We start from the raw sequence: 20,932 nt of genomic DNA on the forward strand, positions 1-20,932 counted from the left end.
TGTGCAGAAGAGATGTGCCACTTTTCTTTTTCAGCATGGGTGGGTGCCGCTCATTCTGTTTTACATCCGCACCTCCCCCTTTTGTTTTTCAGTCACCTGCAATTAGTCACAAGAGTGACTCTTCCAGACCAGAAACACCAGGGCACAGGGTGAGCAATAGGAAAGCACCAGAGTATGATGCACTGAACATCCCAGGGCAGTGAGGACTGGGTTTGGCATCTGGGGGCACCTCATGTGGATGATGCAAGCTGCATGATAGTGCACAACTCCGGGGCTGAGGCGCAGTGAAGTCCCAGATGGTCCCTGAGCTTTCCGGAGCTCTGAAAAAACATGAATTATTGATAGGGAGACCCGTTCCTCTTTCATCTCCATGAGGATCAAGTCAGCCTGTGCAGGGAGCACCAGAGTGGCTCAAAGGCCTGCAGGACTTTTAAGGACCTCCTTCTTTTACAGATTAATGGTTTTATCAGTCTTTCTAAATTTAGTTTCTTACCATTCAGTGGTAATGATTCAAATCTTGTCCCAAGGGATTTTCATGGGCATTCAGTACAAGAGGAAACAAAGTAATAAATTCACACAGAAGTGTGTTACAAATGTAATAATGAAATGCCAATTAGAGACATTCGTCTGACCAATTTCTATGGGAAATTGCTCTGATTATTTTATTTCCTCTATCCATTGTTCATTCTTATACAATTTTCTTTGAGCCTAAGTATCTGAGTACTGCACAGCTCTCTGCAGCTCCTATAGGAAAGCACAGAAGCATGGGAGACAATAGATCGACAGCTTGGGTTTGTGCAAAACAAAAGCTCTTCCCACCCTGTAATTAGCGTGTAACCAGATTTTGCTCTCCTTGTTTAGAGGCGTTTTTGTGGCTTCATTGTCCTCTATATGGGACTGAGGAAATAAGTTACCGTAACCTTTTATCCCAAACCAGCACAGCCCCCACTCCAGTTTAAGGGGTCTGTAAGAGCCATCTGTGCTGCTAAAGCAGCTGGACCAGGGCTGCAGCCCTGCAATGAGCCTGGAGCATCTCCTGGCCCTGGTTCTTCCATGTGCTGCGTGCACAGAGCTCGCACACAGTGCTTGGGGCCGGCTCTGCGGGTTATGGTAACAGCACGCAGTGAAGGGATTCAGAAAGGTAAAGCAGCTCTTACAGGTTGCGTTCCTGACTATAGAAGACATCGACAGTGCAGACAATGATGAGGAAATCTTCATTACTAGTGCTATAAATGAATACATTGTGAAGAGGGATTCTCCATTGTATCTTGGCCAACGTGCAGGTGACAAAGGGGGCACCAGCCCTCTGCCGAGCCTTGCTTCCAATGCAAAGGGAGAGCAGAGCTGCACGAGCCCTGCCAGATTTTGGCAGGGCTGCCTCTGTTTGTTTACACTATGCTTCCTGCAAATGATTACCTCTTTCATGCAACGAAAGCTCATTTTGAAATCCAGATGTGTCTCTTCTGCACTCATTTCCACTCCTACCTTGTCCGTGAGCTTGGCTCTCGTGGGTGCAGGAGAAGCAAATTGCTCTGCACACGTATGCAAAGTAAGGAAGCCTCATGCCCTGTTTAGTTTCTTGCCCACCGTTTTTTGTTATTCTCATTATTGTGGGTTAGTGTCAAGACTGTCCTCTTCCTTATAACCCAGATTGAAGCTAGTGCATTGCAGTTGCCAAGGCAACAAAACATTTTACGTAGCTGTCATACTTAATATAATAAAAAAGAGCTTGTAAAGGAGAGGGATTTAGCTTTGGGACGGGTTAACCGGGAAGGTGATTGCAAGTTGGAAACTGGTAGCACCCAACATATACCAGGAAGAAGACTTCTGAAAAGCTGCTTTAGCAGAGAAGAACTTTTATGAGGACCAACTCAAGTAGTGGATACTTATTACAGCTCTCAAGAGCTCTCCAGAGGGCACCATACATCCAAGGCATTGCTGGAATTGCTTTAAATAACCCACTGTACAGCAGCCCCTGGGTGGCTGCACAGCAGGCTGTGCCGTTTGCACCTTCCCTCGTGTCTCAGCACGGGTGCTGCTGGTGCCAGAGCCCCGTCAGTGGGGCAGGAGGTCAGAGGCTGCTTCGCCCGTGGCTAACCTGCTCTTCCTTCGGCGGGGTCTGATGGGGAGAGCTCAGCTGGCTATATACAGGAGTGTCGGGGTTTCATCTGAATGCTTCCTGCTGAATTTATTTGCATGACCAAAACATGGATGTGGGGGAGAAAAATAGCTGAAAGTGTCTTGGCTGGTATTTTGATGTTGAATAAAAGAAGCAGAAGGAGGTAGCTAGTACTGAGCTAGTCCTTATCCCTCTGGCCAATCATTCTGCAAAGCAAGGCAATGGCTACTAGCTCCCCTTTTTTCTCCAGGGTGCAGATACTTTAAGTTGTATATGTGAAAATGAAGCAAGAATGCATCCTTTTTATTAATATCATATAATAAAGTGAGGAATTGGGAGCCAGAGCCAGATACAGAAGAATATTTCTTTTGAGCCATCATAAATCTGGCACCCAGTCAGTTTACGTCAGGGGTCAGGCCGTGCTCATCATCGCTCTGACGGGAGCTGTGCGCTCGCACAGCAGCTGAGCAGGAGCTGCAGGTTACTGGCGTGCAGCGACGGAGCTGGTCTGTGCTGGGGAACGCGAGCACAGGCTGCACGGAAGCAGGGTTTGAAATGTGGCTGGACTCTGGAACATCTGCAGTGGGAAGGGGAGCTAAACCTTTAATTAGGGATTTATGAACTGCGCAGCGATGATTGAGTCATTGTTTGACTTGCTTTCCAGAAATAGATGTGCGATTTTTTTTTAATCCCCCTTTCTCCCTTCCTTCCCCCCCAAAACGAGCAGAAAACAGCAGAAGGACGAGCGCAGCGTGAGGCGCTGGGCTGCGAGTGCCCAGCTCAGCTGGACCGCGGTCAGCACCAGCGGCTCGGTTTCTATGGGGACCGAAAAATGCGGCTTGTGAGGAGCCGTGCGAATGAGGTCACGTTATCTCTGAAACACTGGAAGAAAATCACATGCTGGCCTTGCTCCTTGCTGCTTACAATAGGAAAGACACAAAACTCTTCACTCTTTTGTGGTTTGTGTGAGCTGCGAAGATCTGCTAAAAGTCCTGTTCAATAAACAAGGGAGAATGAGAGTCCTGGTGGCTGTGAAAGGAGAGGCGATATTCAAGTTCTGGGGTCAAAGAAATGATGGTGCAGGATGTCAGCTTGCAGCACTGTGAAAAACACTTCCCTCCTCTGACCAGTGTGCACGGGTGGGGGAACTGGGGAGGGCGCGCTGTGCCCCTCGGGGCCAGGCTGGAAGCGTTCCCTCAGGTGAGGGGGTCCCATGGGTCCCGTGGCTGCAGAGCAGAGCCCAGCCCCGCACTGGTGCCCGTGCTGGTCCCGTGGCCTCGCGCCCCAGTAAGGTGTGGGGCAGCGGGAGCCGCGTGCTGCCCCCCGCCCCATGGCTGCGGGGAGCTGAGCGGGGCCCCAGCCATTTGGAGCCTGGCTGCACCGGGGTGGCGATTCCAGCATCCGTAGAGGGGTTTGATCCTCTCACCTTTATTTTGTCTCTTTGATCAGGCAAACCTCTCTGCCACATCTAGAATTTGCAATGGTGTGCTGGTTTGCTATAAACACTCATTTACACATTTGTAGATGCTAATACGCATCTAGGTTTCCCCTTCAAACTCCTGCTTTCTGATTAATTTTAGGATTTGTGCAGCGATGGGACCTGATCCTGCAGCTGCCATCGTGGTAGGATTGATTCAGTAGGAATCTAAACATGCTGGAGGAGGGCACTATTTGCCCAAAACGAATGTTGGAGGGTTGAGAATGGCCATGTTTACTTTGAGGTGTGCTCTGAAGATCTTTCCTCCCAGCCCTTCCCACAGTCGTTGGATTGTAAAGCCCAGATGATTAATGGCCTGCTGAGGAGCAAATGACAGCAGGCTTAGTGCCTGCGAGTATTTTTTTTTTTCCTGATTCAGAACACAGATGTCTAATTGGAATAGGGTATTTATTAACATAAACTGCTTGGCTATTCAGAAATCGGAGCTAATCAAAACATTGTAAATATCATGCCTGGACAAATGTCACTCTTCACTGTGATTGCATTTCCATATTTTTTCCAATCTATTTAAGAAAGTGTAAACAAATATTTACAGCCTGTTGTGGCTGACACGTTCCTCGCTGTGGTGTTTGATGTGGCAAGCATGCACATAGAAGCAGTGCAGTGATGTCCTGTCTCACCAGGCTGGGATAACATTTCCAATAAATTTCAAGAATTTCAGAAAATTATATTAAATACTTGAGTTGTATCATGTGCTTCACAACAAAGTAGAAAGATTTTTTTCTTACCTTGATGACCGCAACTTTTATTGGTAGCAGTACCATTTTCCATGTGCTTTCTGTAATGTATAGTGGCTGCTGCCTAAAATATAAAGAATCCTTTGGAGTGATAATAACTCCAGAAGATGAATAGTTATAAAAGGTGGATGGAATTGAAAGGCATTTTAATTTGTCGTTATTTCGGTGATTCTGGAGAGCAGCTGAATAATTACACTGCCTATAAAGAGCAAGTGTGTAATACTTTCTCTCATTACAGGATTAAATTGTCTCCCTTTCCTTTAAAGTAAGTGAAAATAAAGATCTCTCTGATATCTGCTGTTTTGATCGTAATTTGAAAGCCACAGAATTACTGGTGCAACTTTGTTCCATGCTGTCTGCTGTACAGATTAATTATTTTCATGTAAAGCATTAGCAGCCTGATTTCTCAAAGTGTAAATCTGGCCTCACCCATGGCTGCTGAACAAGGAACTCGAACTCGTTGGCCGAGAATGTGCCAGCTCATAAACAAGGCAAGTCTTGCAGGCTCTGCTGGCCTCTTAAACTGAGGATTCAAAGAAAGTGCCCTTTTTTCAAGTTGTTACAGCACTTTTCTTTCATGATATCTGTGCTTATGCTCTGTGCTTAAAATTTCAAATGTTTTAGGCAGAAAAAGTGTGCCTATATGTTTTTTTAGAACTGAGCTTTCCTCATCTCTCACATTAAAAGAGCTGAGGTGGTGGCATGGGGCAGGGTCTGGTCTGCTGGGGAGGTGGGGGGGGGGTCAGTGAGAGGCAGATACAAGTGAGGAGCATGGGGACTTAGCCCCAAGCCAGAAATAACAAGGGTGAGAGTGACTTCTGCTCCGTTCCTGTGTTGCAGCCTGAAGAACCAGTAGTAGTTCATCAGTCGAAACAAGGAAAAGCACTGAGACTTCTTCTGCGGGGAGGAACTGCGTAGCGAGAAGAGAGGATACTTTTCTTGGACAATGATCCCGTGGGGATTCGGTAATTAACATGTAACTAACCTTCGCTTTGGACAAATACATGGATTTTTTTTAATTTTGTGGTGAGTTAAAATATTTCAATGGATTTTTTTACCCTTTCAAGATAATATTTATTCAGCACAGAGTCTAGAGTATGATAACTATCCTGTAAATACAACACCTAATCATCACTCATCGTCAGAGACAGTGGAAAGAAAATATTTTACTTTTTCATATTTATTCCTAGATTTCTTCTGAGAGTATGAAATTATTCTATTACGTTATCCACGGTAGTGATGTAATCAGTCTTCAACCAGAAATAAACATGCTTTCTTCACCTTCTCCAGAATGGTTTGTGTCAACACGTAGACAGCCAAAAATGAATCGCAGGGATTGTGTAACGGATGAATGTTTTCCTTTCCTCTTTGTCTTCAGAGAAACAAATGGGTCACTGAACAAAGAAAACTAAAATGAAAGAGTAGGATCCTTTTCCTGCTGGTAGGATTCCTAGAGGCTAGACGGGAGCCATCCGCTTTACCAACTTTGAATGCACGGCTACAGCCTGGCGCTCGTGGCGCAGCCCCTGCTGCACGCGCTTTGCCCACCGCACGTGCAGGGAGGCAGCCGGGCACGAGGCTGGCGAGGAGGCTGCGTTCAGGACACGGAGGCCAACCTGCACCTGACCTGTGCCTGTCCCCGGAGCTGCCCTCGCTGCACGGGAGCTGGGGCTGCGCCAGGGTGAGCGCAGCTGTGCGGCGAGCTTTGCGCTAAGGCAGGAGCCAGCCGTAGGAGCTGCACGCCTTGCAGACCCTTCAGGAACGCCTCCCACTGCCGGCTGCTCAGGAAAGCCCTCCAGGCCAGGCTCTGCTCCGCTGTGCGCGGGACCCTGGTCCAAGCACTGCGCAGCCAGCGCCCCGCGACAGGGACTGGCTCCTTGCTAACAGGGAAGAAAAAGCCTCAGAGGATTTGAAGGGAAAAAAATCAACAGCCTTGAATGTCCAAGAGGAACGCCGTGCAGATCCCAGCTGGGTCCCAGTCTGTAGCACTTCGGTGCTCGCTGATGAGGAGGGTGTGAATTCCTCCCTGGCTTTGGGGTGAGCTGATATGTAAGTAACTCTATGCACTGGAAATGAGGGAGCTCACAATGATTTTAGGTTTTCTACTGTGGTCAGCAGGAGACTGGATTTCTTACCTAGCCCATTGCAATGCAAAGAACTGTAAGAAACAAGATCACATTTCAAGTAGGTCCTACAAGGAATGCAAAACAAACCTCGCTGTGGCCTGTGTTACACCAACTCGGCTAGTGCACTTTGCATGCAGCAAACCTATCTTGTGAATGCTGATAGAGATTAAGCAGCACCTCTTTAAAGAGCAGTCTGGTTGGTTTGTATGTGTAGTAGCACAATTCTTCTGAGACTGTGGCCATTTCCCTGCTTCTGCATCTCTGAAATAACAGGCTCTGACATTTCCTTTTTGTGCACACTCAACTAGAGGCTGTCTTGCATCTGGAAGCGAGCAGTGATGCCTATGGATCCATCAGTTCATTTAAGAGAATTCCAGCATCTCATGGAAGAGCAGTGACCCGCCACTGCTGGTTCTGCATCGGGAAACTTCTAATTTAATCCACAGCTCACCACAGTGGCCTGCAGGTTTGTGAATTTTCTGCCAAGTGAACAAATCATCCATAGGTGATTAATCTGTGTCCTCCATCCGCTTCTCTGCACATTAATAAACCAAAGCAAAGAAAAAGTGTATTGCTCTGCATTCTGGTGTTGAGCAGTGCTGTTTGTTTCAGATGAGAGACAATTGGGCATGTCACTTGGAAACCTGCAGTTACGATGCAAATGTCATTGGCCTGTTTACAGTGTTATTCTGATTGTTGTATGTTTGTAATACAGTTGCCTGTAAGTTAGTGAGCTCGGTAGCAGAGGATGCTGTAGGCACTGCTTGTCGCCTTAATTTTGGTCTCAGTTTGAGTGAAGCACCACCCAAAGGGATTATACAGCAGAACAGATCTGAGTGGCTGATGTGCAAGTAAAATCAAGGCAGCTTCCATGTAAACTTATGCTCAACCATATTTGTGGCAAATGCAATATTTAAAGTCATTAAGTCAGAAGGCAGCACATGCTAAGCAGTAATTGTCCTGAAACCTGCACTGGTACCTGTAAGACTGTGTAGCTACGAGTAACTCTAGGTGTAACTGAGCCTGTGGGATGAAGAGCAGACTTCTCATGGAGGGGACCTTGTGGTGCCGTAGGAACAAGAAATAGTCTCACTGCTGCTGACAAGGTTCTGTTCTTTGTGCCTCTCCCCACCGCGGGAAGAAGTTCCTCTGCTGGGGCCTGCTGATCTGCACTGCTGCAGCCAGTGGCACGGCGTTTCTGCTGCAGCCCCGTGACAGCCGCTGCAGGAAGCAGAGCCAGGGAAAGCTGCTCTGCTTTGCTTTCTTAGGATTATGCTGTGCAACTGGCTTTTTAATCACTGTCTCACCTGGGACTCTGAAATCCCTCACTACCTCGCTACCAGGGTAACCTTTAATGAAAACAAACCTATTTTTGTTGGTGAAAACGATTCTTATACCTTGAAAAGGTGATTAAAAGCCCAAACTCAACAGATTTATTTTGAAAAGACTCTTTGCAAATCTCTGGGAGAGAAGGAAAATAATTCTCCTAAATCAGGAAGAAAATCAATAGTAGATGTTGCTCCACAGAAGCCCACATTATTTTGCCTGCCAGCAATGAAGACTAAAGAGACCCCTACTAGTCTGAGAAGAAAAGAGACTTTTTTGAATTTGCATTGTGTTGTTTTTTTTTGTTTGTTTGTTTATTTTTCCGTACGAAATCCATTTGCAAATATACTTAATGTTCAGTGCTTTATTTTCATTTGGCGTTAAATCAGAGGACATGCTATGTGTGTATGACAGCTGGGCTAATTGACTTGACAGAATGGAGTGATCCATTGGTTATCTTCATAGCTGATTAACACAAAATTCATGCGGAATTTTAAATTTTGCCTAAATGTCTTTATCTGCTTTGAAAATCTTTCCTGTTATGTTTTCTTTGTGCTTAGTTTAGTTTAGCCTGAGTGGCTTTGTGAAAGATGTAGAGAAGCACCAGACTTATTTGAAATTAGCATTTAAGGCTTGTTAAGCTTTCTCCCTGCTCAGCACGTGGCGAGCAGCAGCAGGTGGTGGCTTCGATCATCTCACCCACAAGAACAGTGGGCACAGCTCAGCTCGTGGCTCCTCAGCCCTTAGGAGTCAGGGGAGTGCCGAGGAGGCGCTGAGGTTTTCTGCAAATAAGTGCACAGGATGCTGTGATGTGCTTGAAGAATATCCTCTGCTTACAAAAGGGACAACTGAAGTAAGTTACAAATTCCTCTAGTTTACAGTCTGTCTGATGTGATTTTTCCCTTCACTTCTTTGGACATAATAGTCAGGAGAATGTCTAGTGGAGGAAAATGATTGTGTTACAGAGGACTCACGGAGTTCATCGCTAAAACCTGTCCCTTCACTGCTCTCACCTCTTCACTGACTCCTGCTGATTTCATGTTGTGTTTTTAAAACATATTACATGTTATTTGTGTGCCTGTACTTGCATATGCCCGTATATGTAATACTTGCATTGTTTTTGTGCGTGCTGCATTGCAGTTGCACTGAGAGGCTCCCACACCTACAGCTTTCTCCTGTTAGAAAGCTCGTGGTGTGCAGGGAGGTGCCTGCACATCCGAGCTGTCCCCTGCGCTGTGCCACTGGTCCACGCTGCAGCACGCCGTGCTCCTCCAGCCAGCAGCATCTCTCTAACTCGCCGGGGGATCCAAGCACAGCACAAGAACGAGCAGCGTGAGGGACCTTTGCTCATCCTGGGGACTGCCTGGAGCTCTGCTCGCTGTGGAGCCGGCCCCTGGGAATGACCCGTGCATTTCTGTCTTCGGCCATACAAAGGGGAGGGTCAGATGCACTGCAGAATCTAGTTGTTTACTCTCCGGGGATGGTAAAAAGTCCTAAAGAAGCTCTATATGATTAATTTGTGCACTTGCATCAATGCCTTTCATGTGTGGAAGAGAATGGGTTGTTCACAGATGAGTAAGCATCTCCTTAGGTTTCATAGCTATGGGGCTGTTTCATTTACTGTGTTCTGGGTAATAATATGAGACCGTGTTTCTGAAGCTAAGCCACCTCTTTACAGAGAGACTAATGCACAGAAATAGGGCACATCATTCAGACATGTGCAGCCTGGCTCGTTTGAGCCTCCTTCCCCCCAGATTCTTCCTGCAACATGTGCTCCTTCCTCCAGGTTGCACTTAGGCTGCTGCAGAGGCAATTTTGCAAGGAGAAAAAAGCATCCTCTAAGTTGTGTGCTCAGGTAATCACTACAAGCTAATTGCAGCAAATTAATTACTGCACAAACACAATTTCTTTCCCTAGGCATGTGTATAGACAGCTCTGCTTCTGCTGCAGTGAGCTGGGTTGAACTCAGACCCTACGGCCAGCACACGAATCCTTTTCCCCTGCTGTCCTGCCCAGCCTGGAGCTGGTGGCTTGTCTGGTCTTAGAGAATGACCAAAGGTGGGAGACCGGTATCTAAGTTAGAAAACCAACGTTTTATGCCACTCTGGCAGCTTTGCAATAGATGGTTTGTCCTGAGATGCTGCAAGGGTGGTGTGAAGGTAGGTGGGAGCGCAGGAGGAGAGGCGGTGAGGATGCAATGCCACGTCCCACGCTGCCACGTCCCAGCGAGCAAGAGGCATGCGAGGTGAGCGCCAGACACCCTGCCACCCCCTCTGCTGCCCTGCTTCAGGCCAGGGTAACCAGGGCAGCACAATATTTGCTTCTGTTGCCAGCGTTGTCCTGGTCCAGTCAATCAGGCTTTGGTCCCTAAATCCTTTTAATCTCTTGCTTTTCCTAAGTTCATTAGGCCTTCAAAGCAAGGCATAAAAAGACAAATCTCCTAGTGGGAAGTCAGTGATCCCTACAGAAATGCCTCCAGATTGCATGCTCTTCTCTGATGTTGAGACCAGTATACCATCCCAGGCTTAAACGCTGTGTGCAGATATGTTGGAGAGCTTTGAAAATGGATACAGTGAAACCCTTGCATCCCTGAAGGGTAGTTTAAATTGAAGGGTGAAGAACACTTGCTTATAATTTCTTCGTTAAAACAACACAGGCTGCATTTTCCATGCAGCACATCTATACGTTACAAAAGTTAATTTTGTTCTGATCAAAGTTACCCAGCTTAAAATTCTGTGCAAGACAGTCTGTAAGGAAAATACATCTCAATAATTGTCAGTCTGGTTGTATCTTGCCACACACGCATTTCTAAGGAACCCGTGCTAACTGGAGCACTGCAGGCACTGGGTGGCAGCTGGAAGTGTGATTTCAAACACCAGAGCTGTAGTCTTGTAGATGTGTTCTCTTCAAGTTTTGTAGCACATGCTAATACACTTCTCCAGGCTCTGATGCAAGACTGCAGGTTATGTTTCAGAAGGCAAGACGCTACCTTTCTGTAGTGTTTAATGTGCAGACATATTACAGCACAAATAATACATGTTTTTTAACTGGCTTCCTGTGCTAAGGCAATAAAGCTCTATGGCAACAGTGTGTAAAGTGACTCTGCCCTGAGACACTCCACTTAATACAAAGAAATTAATCATGGGAGAAGAATACTTCTGGTATGTAAGTGGTACTTTCTTTGTTAAGTTCCTCTTGCATCAACTTAATTAGCAAGTCCTGACCTTTAAAACCACCTTCCATAATCTTCAAATTATGTATGCAAAAGTCTGCATTCCTCCTCCTGGCTATGCTAGCAGCTTGCCACACTTCTCTGGGTTTCTCTGAGCTCCTGCAGAGTGTGGCCAGCTGGAAGTCCTCTCCCACCAGCGAGAAGTGATTGGGAACCTCCGCCGCTGATGTGGTGTGAGACGGGAAGGACCCAATTTGGTTGTTCAATATTCATAACATTAAGAAAGAGCAAATAGCCATTGACTTTCCAATGTGTTCCCCACTTATATTACTGCACTGAACTTGATTTCAAGACTTGAGGATAAATTTTCTAGTCTAATTCTATTTTCAGTGTCAGAATAGGGATGATGGAGCTATTCCTATTGACCTAGTGATGTTTATCTTTGCTATGTATGTTCCGGCTTTCGAGTGCTGGGCCAGGAGGCAGCTGCAGAACTCTTCAGGACTGAGCAATGTATTACACTTTTATAGCTCTTTCTTACTTATTACTTGTACCCTCAGTCACAGGAGAGCTAAAGCAAACTATAAAATTCCTTCTCTATATCATTTCCTCATTTTCCCAGCACCTTTGTTCATGTCATAATCCTGCCAGTACAACTCAAAATCATCTCCGAGTGCAGCTGGCTTGTACCCTTGCCAGGACCTCATTTCACATCCTTTAACAGAGGGGTTGCAGGCTGTGGTTTTGCTAAAGGCACAGGGTTGAACGTGAGCAGCTGAGGCTAAACAGTTCCCTTGGATGTCTCTCCGTGCCAGAGGGCCACCAAATGCGCTGGAGTCCGTCATCGCCCCAGCCAGCCTCTCCTGGCTCCCCTCCCACAACCACAGCCCCCTGGTCCTGGAGCTGACCCCCACCTAGTCCTGGCTCCAGCTGGCCCCTGGGGGGCTGCAAGAGCTGGGCTGCTCCCCCAGGGCAGGCGGGGTGGGAGCCACGCTGAAGTGGTGCTGCAGTGGTGATGGTAGCAGCTTGCCTGCCTCGATGGCACGAGCTGGATTTGCCATGCCAGGGCTTGAAAGAGAACAGTTTAGGCAGCATCCCCTTCGTGGCTCGCTGCTTGCTAATCGAGCCTCATGGTGTTCTCATAGATCTTTGACAATAGCCTTTGTCTAATATGTTTTTAATCAGTGTGTGCATTTCAATTTGCATATTAATAGCAAGGAGATGTTATTATATGCTGCTGTTGATGAGATGGTTGTCATGCCTAGCCTTCCAGTCTGAGGAAAGAAAGAAGCTGTGTCTATTGTACAAAAGATGAAATTGCACACATTTTAGGATCTACTATTCTCTGCCTCTATCTTTATTTATATCTGCTTTTATTTTTTTCTTAATAGCTCACATGGGTTCTCTCTCTCTCTCTCTCTCTCAACAAGCGTAATTTAATAGGATTTTGTGTCTGTTGTGACAGGTCCAAGATAACCTAAATATCACATTTTTCTGGACATTTTTGACTTGTGAAATGGCAAAAGCTTGACCCAGTCTAGGAGCCTGTCTATTGCAGCTGACCACAGTAGAATGTTTAAATGCCAGCAATGATCAATGGCACTTCTCATTCTTTGGGTTTCTGCATTTCACAGCTACCACAGGTGTAGGCTTTGAGCAGATGCCAGCTGCCTGGATGCAGTCTCAAAGCCACGGCTCACCCTCACCCCCTGCAGAGGCTGGAGCAGAGCAGAGCTGGAGCTGTGCGTGCTGCTCCCTAGCAGAGGTGTCGAGAGGAGCAAGAGGAGTGGGGGCTCGAGGAATGGCAAAGAACAAGCCCCGAGTGCCAGTTCCTCATGCTGACTGTTTTCCAACTTCACACCGCAGGATAAGCAATGCTTTTGTCCCAGGTTCTCAGACTGATGAGGAGGTGAATGTTCTGAAGTGTGGCTAGGTGATTTAGGAGCTGAGCTCCATCTGCCTGCAGTTCACATCCCCTGCTGTCAGCATTTAATCCCAAATCGTCCCCAAGGCTTCTCTCCAGATCCTGGCACTAGGAGAGTGTTTATCTTGTTTTCTTTCTGCTTTTCCCATCCTCTTTCTCTCCCCTGCTGTGTCAGATGCACAGACCTCTCTCTCACACAGCACAGACACAGGCTCTCTGTGGCTTTCAGATTTGGGAGGTGATTTTGTGTGTGCTGGTTTTGCTCTTCACCTTCCTTCCCTCGTGGATCAGCAGGAAAATGGCCTGAAGGCAAAAAGCCAAGAGTGAAAGGAGAGAGATGAAAAAAGAAACTAAAGAAATTGGAAACAGAAGAAAAAAATCTGGAGGAATAAACACATCCCCCTCCCAGCCTGACTCCTCTAATTGCTCTCGTAGCTCCCTGGCAGAGATGTGGGGTGGAGGAAAAGCAAACCTTTTTGGCCAGTGTGGGCTGGATGCCAGGGGCTCCTGCTGGTTCCTGCTGGGAGGAGAGTAGCAGCTTTAAGCCCAGTCCAGTTTTAGCATCACTAAATTTTAAACATGCTCTCCTAATCTGAGATCAAAGCACACCGTCAGCAAAGGGCATCTGGACGGAGAACAGAGCTGTGTTTTTCGTCGTTTCTCCTCTGCCAACAAAGCTCTCCTTGCTGAGGAGCGCCCAGCAAGGGGGTGCTGCAGCTCAGCGCTGCGCTCCTGCAGCTGGAAATGGGTCCCTGCCCTCCCATGCCTGGCTCTGGAAGGAGCAGCCAGGAGAAGGCAGGGAAAGCCTCTGCCAGCCTCAGGAGCATCCCCGTTTGCTGTGCAAAATGACAGCAGCAGGCGCATGACTGAAGAGCGGAATAGGCACTATTCATGTAAGCGCTGCATAAATATTGAGTGACAATATTTTGAAAGAGAACCCTCTCAGTGATCTGTGAGCAGGGAGGCAGTGCAGAATTAGGTGTTTTCAATCACACCGGCTCCACAAGAAAAGGAACCTGGCTGCTGATCTGAAATCAGCCTGCAGTTTCTGCAGCCTCCCACTGCAGGCTGTATGGGACAAAAGGAGCAATATGAGGTAGGAAAAAAACCCTGCAAGCAATTGCTGTAGAGAAAGTGGCTGGAGTAATAAGACCAAGCAAAGGCGTGGGATGGATGTTTCACTCCAGAGCTTCAATCCATTTATATAATCATAGTTGTTATCATAGTAAATGTAAATAACTGAATGAGTTCAAATTTAGTATTTGACAACACTGACTCTTTCTGAGTACACACTGAATTCTTGTAGAAAGCCTTTATTTCATCAGACAGTCTAACAATATTTTAAACAATCCTTTAGGCACTTAGTTAGGACCATATTCTGTGATTTTTCTTGCTCTCTGAAGCATAAAGCCTCTTACAAGTTCATGTTTTAAGTGATTGCTTGAATCAAAATATGTGGCAGTTTGGCAGCTTGCCTTTTACTGCATTGCTATAGCCTGCAATAATAGCAATAATGGTATGATGAAAATACAAAAAAAAAGCTGTTTTGCACCTTGTCAGCCAAAGGCAACAAATATCCAGGATAACCTTACTTTATTTTCTATTGGATGTGGTGGCCCTGAGCCCTCAGTGGCATCCAAGACAGGCGTCAGAGCCACAGTCTGTCCCACCACGCTAAGGAAGCATCCTTTTTAATTAGCGCTGCTGGCAGGCTCCCGTCCTTGAGGCAGAGCTGAGCGCGGTGTCCTTCCTCACCGGTGTTCATCGCAGGTCTGGATCTCACGGGGGCTTTGCTCTTTGCACAGATTTCTGCTCCATGCCTCGATGAGTGCTGGATCCCCACCAGGCAGGGCCAGTGGCAATAGGGCAGAGCATGACAGACCCCACCACGTCTGGCTGGTGCTGGGGGAGCTGCTGTTCCCTGTGCTGAAGCAAAATCCCCATCCCTCAGCGGCCTTGAGGTGCTTTGCAGGTGGGCTGTGGTGGAAAAGTGCTGCTCTGTGAGGTGAGATCAGCACCCTGGGGCTGGAAGGGGGTTTTCAAAGGCCTGGAGACAAGCGGTATTCAGAAATAGATCAGAACGAGCACTTCCATCCAGAAAGGAAGCACTAGTAAAAAGGTGGTTCAAAATAGAATCTTCTGTGATGTCCCACTCGCACGTATTTTTAACGAGACTAGTGCTGGTCTTAACAGGCAAATGACCTAAATTCAGCCACAGCTCTGTACTGTTGATTCAATAGCTTCTCTTAATGAGGAAATGATTATCTTCATTGGGAAATACGGGATGCAGCAGGTGCATGCTGTTAAATAATGAACAAGCAACCTGGCTAGTACCAGGAATGTGATGGTGCCTTGCTGGGGATGAGGGGACCTCGGATGGACCCTCTGCAAGGATGCTTCCTTTGTGTGTGGCCTTGCAGAACACGAAGGGATGCTTGTGCTACGGGGCGTTTTTATTCAGGCTGCCAGGCGGGGGCTCTTGGTTTGTAAGGTGGCACTCTGCTTTCTTCCTTGCCCCTGCCCCTCAAAGCAGTTTGAGGCACAGACTGCACAGGTCTATGCCTTCTGCTGTTTCTGCGGGCTTAAGCAGTGTGCACCTTTCAAAGGCCTGGCCTGAGCCCAGCTTAGAACACACGTCTCTAAATCACCATGAGTCCTGGCACAACCGCTCCCCCCTACCCTGATGTGAGTCACTTCCAAATACACCTTTGGTTCATTAATGCAGTGATGCATTAAAATGAATCTCAGTAAAACGACAATGCTGATGACAACAATTCCCACCCTCCACCCACCGTCTGTCCCAAATCCTCAGGTTAATTTTTGCCTTGAATCTGGCAGATGGAAGCACCAATATTCTGCAAAATTGTGTCCAGATCCTGAGGGGACCTGGGCACCGCCAAACAACTTCTGCACCCTGAGACCATGGGCTCCTGCGGGGGGAGGCCACCTGGAAGAGACGAGCTGCGTTAGGCTGCAGTAGCTCAAGCAGGGCACAGCCTGTTGGTGCTCACCGTGCAGGCCTGCATCAAGCCCTAGGACTGCATCTGTGTTGGCGGTGCACTGACTTTGGGATCCATTGTCTGGAACAAGACCAAGCGGTAACTGGAGGACCGTAAGGTTTTGCTCTAGCATTGATTGAATTAGATGGTGATTTGTGGTATGTTACTCCATGGAGCCAAGCAGGAAAAGGCAAAGGAGAATGGAGGACAAGTATGTGTGCTTTCTCAGCTGGCAAAAACTAAAGCAAAGCGGCTTGTAGAGGAGACCAAAACTGCCCCTGGGCTCAAACCTTACAAAACGAACTAAAAAGCTAGATGACATGCTCTTTTCTAGTGATTTTACTCAGTGGGCAGTGAAGCACAGTTGATAAGCAGGGCAGCGTAAATCAGCAAAGTGTCTGATACAGCCCAGCATGCACTGATGTGACCTGGAAAGCTCCGTAAGCCAAGCTATTAAATCATTTGTACAAGAAAAGCAGTCAAGCCCTGCTTTACCAGTAGGAACCAGCACTTTGGTAAAACTCATCTTTATTTTGAATGTTGTCCTCAACATTACATTGGTGGCCACTTAACAGTAAGTGCCTACAAGCTCTGAAAATAAGAAGGCAAAAATCAGACTTTCTGCTCTTTTGACCAAAGGCCTGTTGATTTCCTTCTCCAAATTACCTGGCTTCAGCCTGTCCCCTGCCTTTCCTGGCCAGGACTCCTCGGATGGTTTGTAGGAGTGAGCTCTGGTGGTGTGCAGGCATCCACGCACATCTCGCTGCCTGCGTCCCCCCTGGGCCAGCAGAGCCCTCCCCATGCCAGGTCCCATTCCTCACCGGCCCGGGCTCAGCTGGTGCCAGGAGAGGCACCAACAGGCGATCACCCATGCCTGTGGCACCGTGCTCGGCTGGGGAACAGGCAGCTGTGCCGAACGCCTGCTCCCTCCCGCTAATTAAAAACCCTGCGTGCACTTCTGCAGCAGGGATGCTCCCAAAGACCCAGCTGCCTTGCTAGCTCCAGGTCAGATCCGTCCATGCGCTCACACAAGCTCAACCGGTAGCCAGCTAAAAATGCCCCAGTGAGGGATGCAAACTGCCAGGGAGCCGCTGCTCAGCGCAGCACGGCCATCAGCCTCCCGGGGCTGGGGGGAGCCGGCATCGCCCCAGCCCTGGTGGCACAGCAGCGCGGGTCGGTGCTGGTGGGGCAGGCACGGAGCTGCCTTTGAGATGCGGGTTTCTATTTGCAGATGCTTTCCAGCTACAATAATAGCAATAGTGACTGTGTTAGCGTTCTTGTTGACTTTCACCTCCATAATCAGCTCTGTGTAATTTAGGATTAATCGTAGCGGTGACGATCTAAGGATATAAGCAAATTAAGGTTTATAGCAAAATGCACTGCTTTTTTATTAGAGTATGCAATATAGTTAGAACCTGGACAAGCTTTAGGGTGCACAGATTCTTCTTTGGGTCTGAAATGGAAACAACGAGCTTTAAGCTAGACAGAGACTGGAAAAAAATTCAGATTCAGTTTAACATAACTACGGCAGCAAACTAGACAGGAGGAAAAAGGTAGTAAGCACCTGCAAAATTAGCTATTATAAACGTCATGTATTATTTCAAGTCTGGGATCTTTAAATAGTGTTAGAACCATCACCTAAATTTCCCAGCACTTGAAATAAATTTATTGTTTTGCAATGGACAAAAAAAAATGGAATTGTCACTTGGCAGATGAGAATTACACACATTGTGGTTTGCATGTAGGGTGTTTTTGTACAATCCTCTCCATTGACATTCAGCGTGTTGTGTGTTTTGTATGTGGCAATGTCCAACCTGGTAATTTCTGTTCTGAGAACAGGATATTTGTGTATGTACCATTTCTGAAGTAAGCACAATCATAGAGAAGTATTTCAAAAGGAATGTTAAAAATAAATAATTTGAAATCTGTGAGATTGATGGATTTTTTTATATATTTTTTCTATTTTATTATTATTATTATTATTTTGAGGATGGGTTTCAGTTGCACCTATTTCCTGCCAGCTAAATGCTGTCCACCTTCAATGTCCTCGGAGTAGCGGGGTGCCTGTTTTCCTCACAGAGACCTTTGGCAGCCACCAGCTGTCCCCTCGCCCGCCTGCAAGCCTCTGGCATAATCTGCAAGGCAGGGACCTGCCTCCTGCAGGCAGAGCGGCCAAGGCTGCCTTTCCTTTCTTGTGGCAGAGCCATCATTCCCTATGCTCAAAATAGGCCCTCTGTATCACTTGGCTCTATCACAGCCGCACAGGGAGCATCTGATAGGAGGCAGAGGCACTGCCCCGGGGTGTCCGCTGGGGAGGATGGGGTGACACGGGGGTGGTGGCAGGGCAGGGGACAGGGGGGATGTGCAGGGAATGGCCAGTGCCAGCTGCAGCTGGCTGCCCCGGCTGGCTCCGGCCAGGTCACCCGGAGATGGGTTGTGCTCTTTGGCTGAGACACGTTCCCCTGGCACCCTCATACCCGGCTCCGCTCTGCATTCCCACCCACTCAGTGAGTGCTCCTTTTCTCCTGCCAGATTAGCAAAACAAAGCCTTCAAACCTCTCAACAATTAGATGCTAGCACAGGCCAAAAGAAAAGAAATTTGAAAAAGTATATTAATCTTTCAGCCCCAGTTCACCCGTTATTAACTGGACGCCCAGCACAGGCTCCAATACAACCTGTTCCTGCCAAAAGCATCTTTCTTTGGACCTGTTCACTCTGCTGGGGATTTAATATTCATGGGGCCCCTTTCACCATTTTAATGAACTCGGCAGCCATTCAGAGGGCCAGCAGATGACAGCACAGTAATTTAGTGTGCACTTTCCCACAGGGGCTGCTGGCCTCGAGGCACCCCTTTGAAGCACCACTCGAGGGGCCGTCACCGTGCACCCCTGAGCACTACTGCTTTGTGCTATGCCACCGCCCGCGCAGCTGGGCAGCTGCTGCACCACGATCTAGCGAGTATCTGCTGTCCTCCCACACTATGCTTTTAGGACTTTAGGGCTTTTTTAACCTCCAAAGACAAAGGTAGTTTTGTGGCAGCATCGCACATGGGAGCAGCTGAGGTCGGCAGTGTCAGAGAGTGGCTTTCAGTCGTGGCTGCAGCTGCAGCCTTGGCTCCTGCATGGGGAAAGAGGAGGAGCGGCTCTCGTCTGTTGCTCCAGGCAGAGGATGAGCAGCCCACACCGGCTGCCTGCACTGCCGTGGCTCCGGGGGGTGGCTGTGTCACCGGCCAGCCATGCAGCCCCCTGTGCCTTGCTGCTGGGAGGGGAGGAGGAGGATTGAAGGGATAACAGGCAGTGCTCAGATCACCCCTCACCCTCCCGGTGCTGAAGGCACCATGATGAAATCGCAGAGACAGCGCCCGGTCTGCCCAGCCCTGCCAGCCCTTCCTCTGCCAGTGGCCTCAGCATATTCTTGGTGAGGAGTGAAGTAATATTTTAAATTCAAAGATGATGGCTTTGTCCCATTTGTCTCTGCATAGCAATGCCAGGCTGTCAGACCCAGGAGGGTCATTTGGAGCGGCCTCAGAGAGCAGCATTTAGCAGCATTTTCTCTTGCAAGTCAATCTACAGATCCATTCCCCAGCCGGTGATTGTTTTCAGTAGCTGCTGTGATTTAATATAAAGTACGAGTATTCCATTTAATTAAGCATGAGGCTAGAGAACATACACAACTTGCGGAGGGATGGCCCATGGCTCGCCTGCACCTCACCAGGTCACCGAGGTGCCGCTCTCCCAGCACCCAGCAGAGAGCAGGCAGGGTTTTGGCCGTGCCCTTTGTGCGGGCACCAACACGCACCAGGGGCTTTGGCAGCGCTGCCCCAGGAGCGGCGTCACTGTCACCGGGCACCTGCCCTGAGCACAGCAGGACGTGGAGCCCTGGGTTTTGCCAAGAGGTAGAGGAAACCCTGCAGCTTTGGCACACCAAGGCCAGCTGGGCTTTTCACGTCAAAACCACTTGGATGAGATTTTTTGCAAGGGTAGAAGAGGATAGCTAAAGCAACTCAGCATGAGCAGAGGCTCACTTATGGGTACTTGAGCTCTGGCACCACAGGAGCACAGGCCCTCCAGCAGCCCCTCCATGCCTGTGCAACGTTCTCAGCTGTCCAAAAATCTGCTGACCTTCCCTGGAAAGCGGAGGTGCTCACCCAACCTGCACATTGCCTGCCTCTCCATATGCTCTCAGACATGCTGGCTCCCATTTCTTTTATTTTCAGTGTTGTTTGATCAATTGCAATATCCGCTGCAGGGACTGTGCAGAGGAAATACAATTTTCCGCGGCACGCTTTCACATCTTTGCACCGTTTGCGCTGATACAAGGCAAGGTGTGATGGATCTCATCTCCCACCTACACCACTCCGGTTTTCAGCAAGGGCTTTGACACTCAGCAGCCCTAGAGCTGTTACAGAGAAGGGACCAAGGCATATTAAGTCATTTGGCCTTTCAGGAAAGATTTATTCCTATGACAGAGTGTGGATGACGCACCTCTGTCTGTGTCACTAACGAGCCCTGTACTCTGTCCTGGCATTTCTGTGGGCTGAATGTGCTGTTATTTCTGAGGCTGCATCAGACAGTCAGCCTGGGCCATTAAATATCTCCTGGCTCTTTTCCTCCCAAACTTTATCTCATTTTTCTTGGCCAGGTAATTCATCCTGCAGTTTCAATTGGACAGCAAGTGTTTTTTCACTTAGTGTTTTTCCTTTCTCATTTCCTTATAGACCAGCAGTGGCCACACATCAGGAGCTGCTGCAAACCCTGGCGGACTGGGGATGTGACTGGGCAATGAAAGGCCCTGTGGAAATCCAGAGTATTTTGGCAGTGCTTTCACACACACCACATGGGCACTGGAGGTCATGGTCCTGCAGCTTCTGCACTGAATAGCAGCATGCAGGGCGGTGATGAACAGGACTGGCTAAGGAGAAAAGCTTTTTGCTTGAAAAGATGCAGAATTGTTTCACTTGCTGCTGTCCTGCCATCTTGCTCAGTCATTAACCTCATCCTGATGAGGGATCGCTGTGCTTGTGAGTGCAGC

General features: G+C 48.1%; 1 protein-coding gene across 2 annotated transcripts in view; it reads left to right on the forward strand.

Moving 5' to 3' along the window:
• ZMAT4 (zinc finger matrin-type 4) overlaps positions 1–17,832 on the forward strand; it is a 68,563-nt gene extending 50,731 nt beyond the window's left edge. The window contains exon 7 of one of the 2 annotated variants that reach the window (XM_068662322.1): positions 4,593–5,066. In XM_068662322.1, the coding sequence (XP_068518423.1) occupies positions 4,593–4,623 (31 nt within the window). In that variant the 3' untranslated portion in view covers positions 4,624–5,066. Of the gene's footprint in view, positions 1–4,592; positions 5,067–5,194 lie in introns of those variants that run through there. The other variant, XM_068662323.1, reaches the window with a different exon arrangement.
• The last annotated feature ends 3,100 nt before the right edge of the window (positions 17,833–20,932 follow it).

Source organism: Anas acuta, chromosome 27 (genome assembly GCF_963932015.1).
Source record: "Anas acuta chromosome 27, bAnaAcu1.1, whole genome shotgun sequence".
Taxonomy (NCBI): domain Eukaryota; kingdom Metazoa; phylum Chordata; class Aves; order Anseriformes; family Anatidae; genus Anas; species Anas acuta.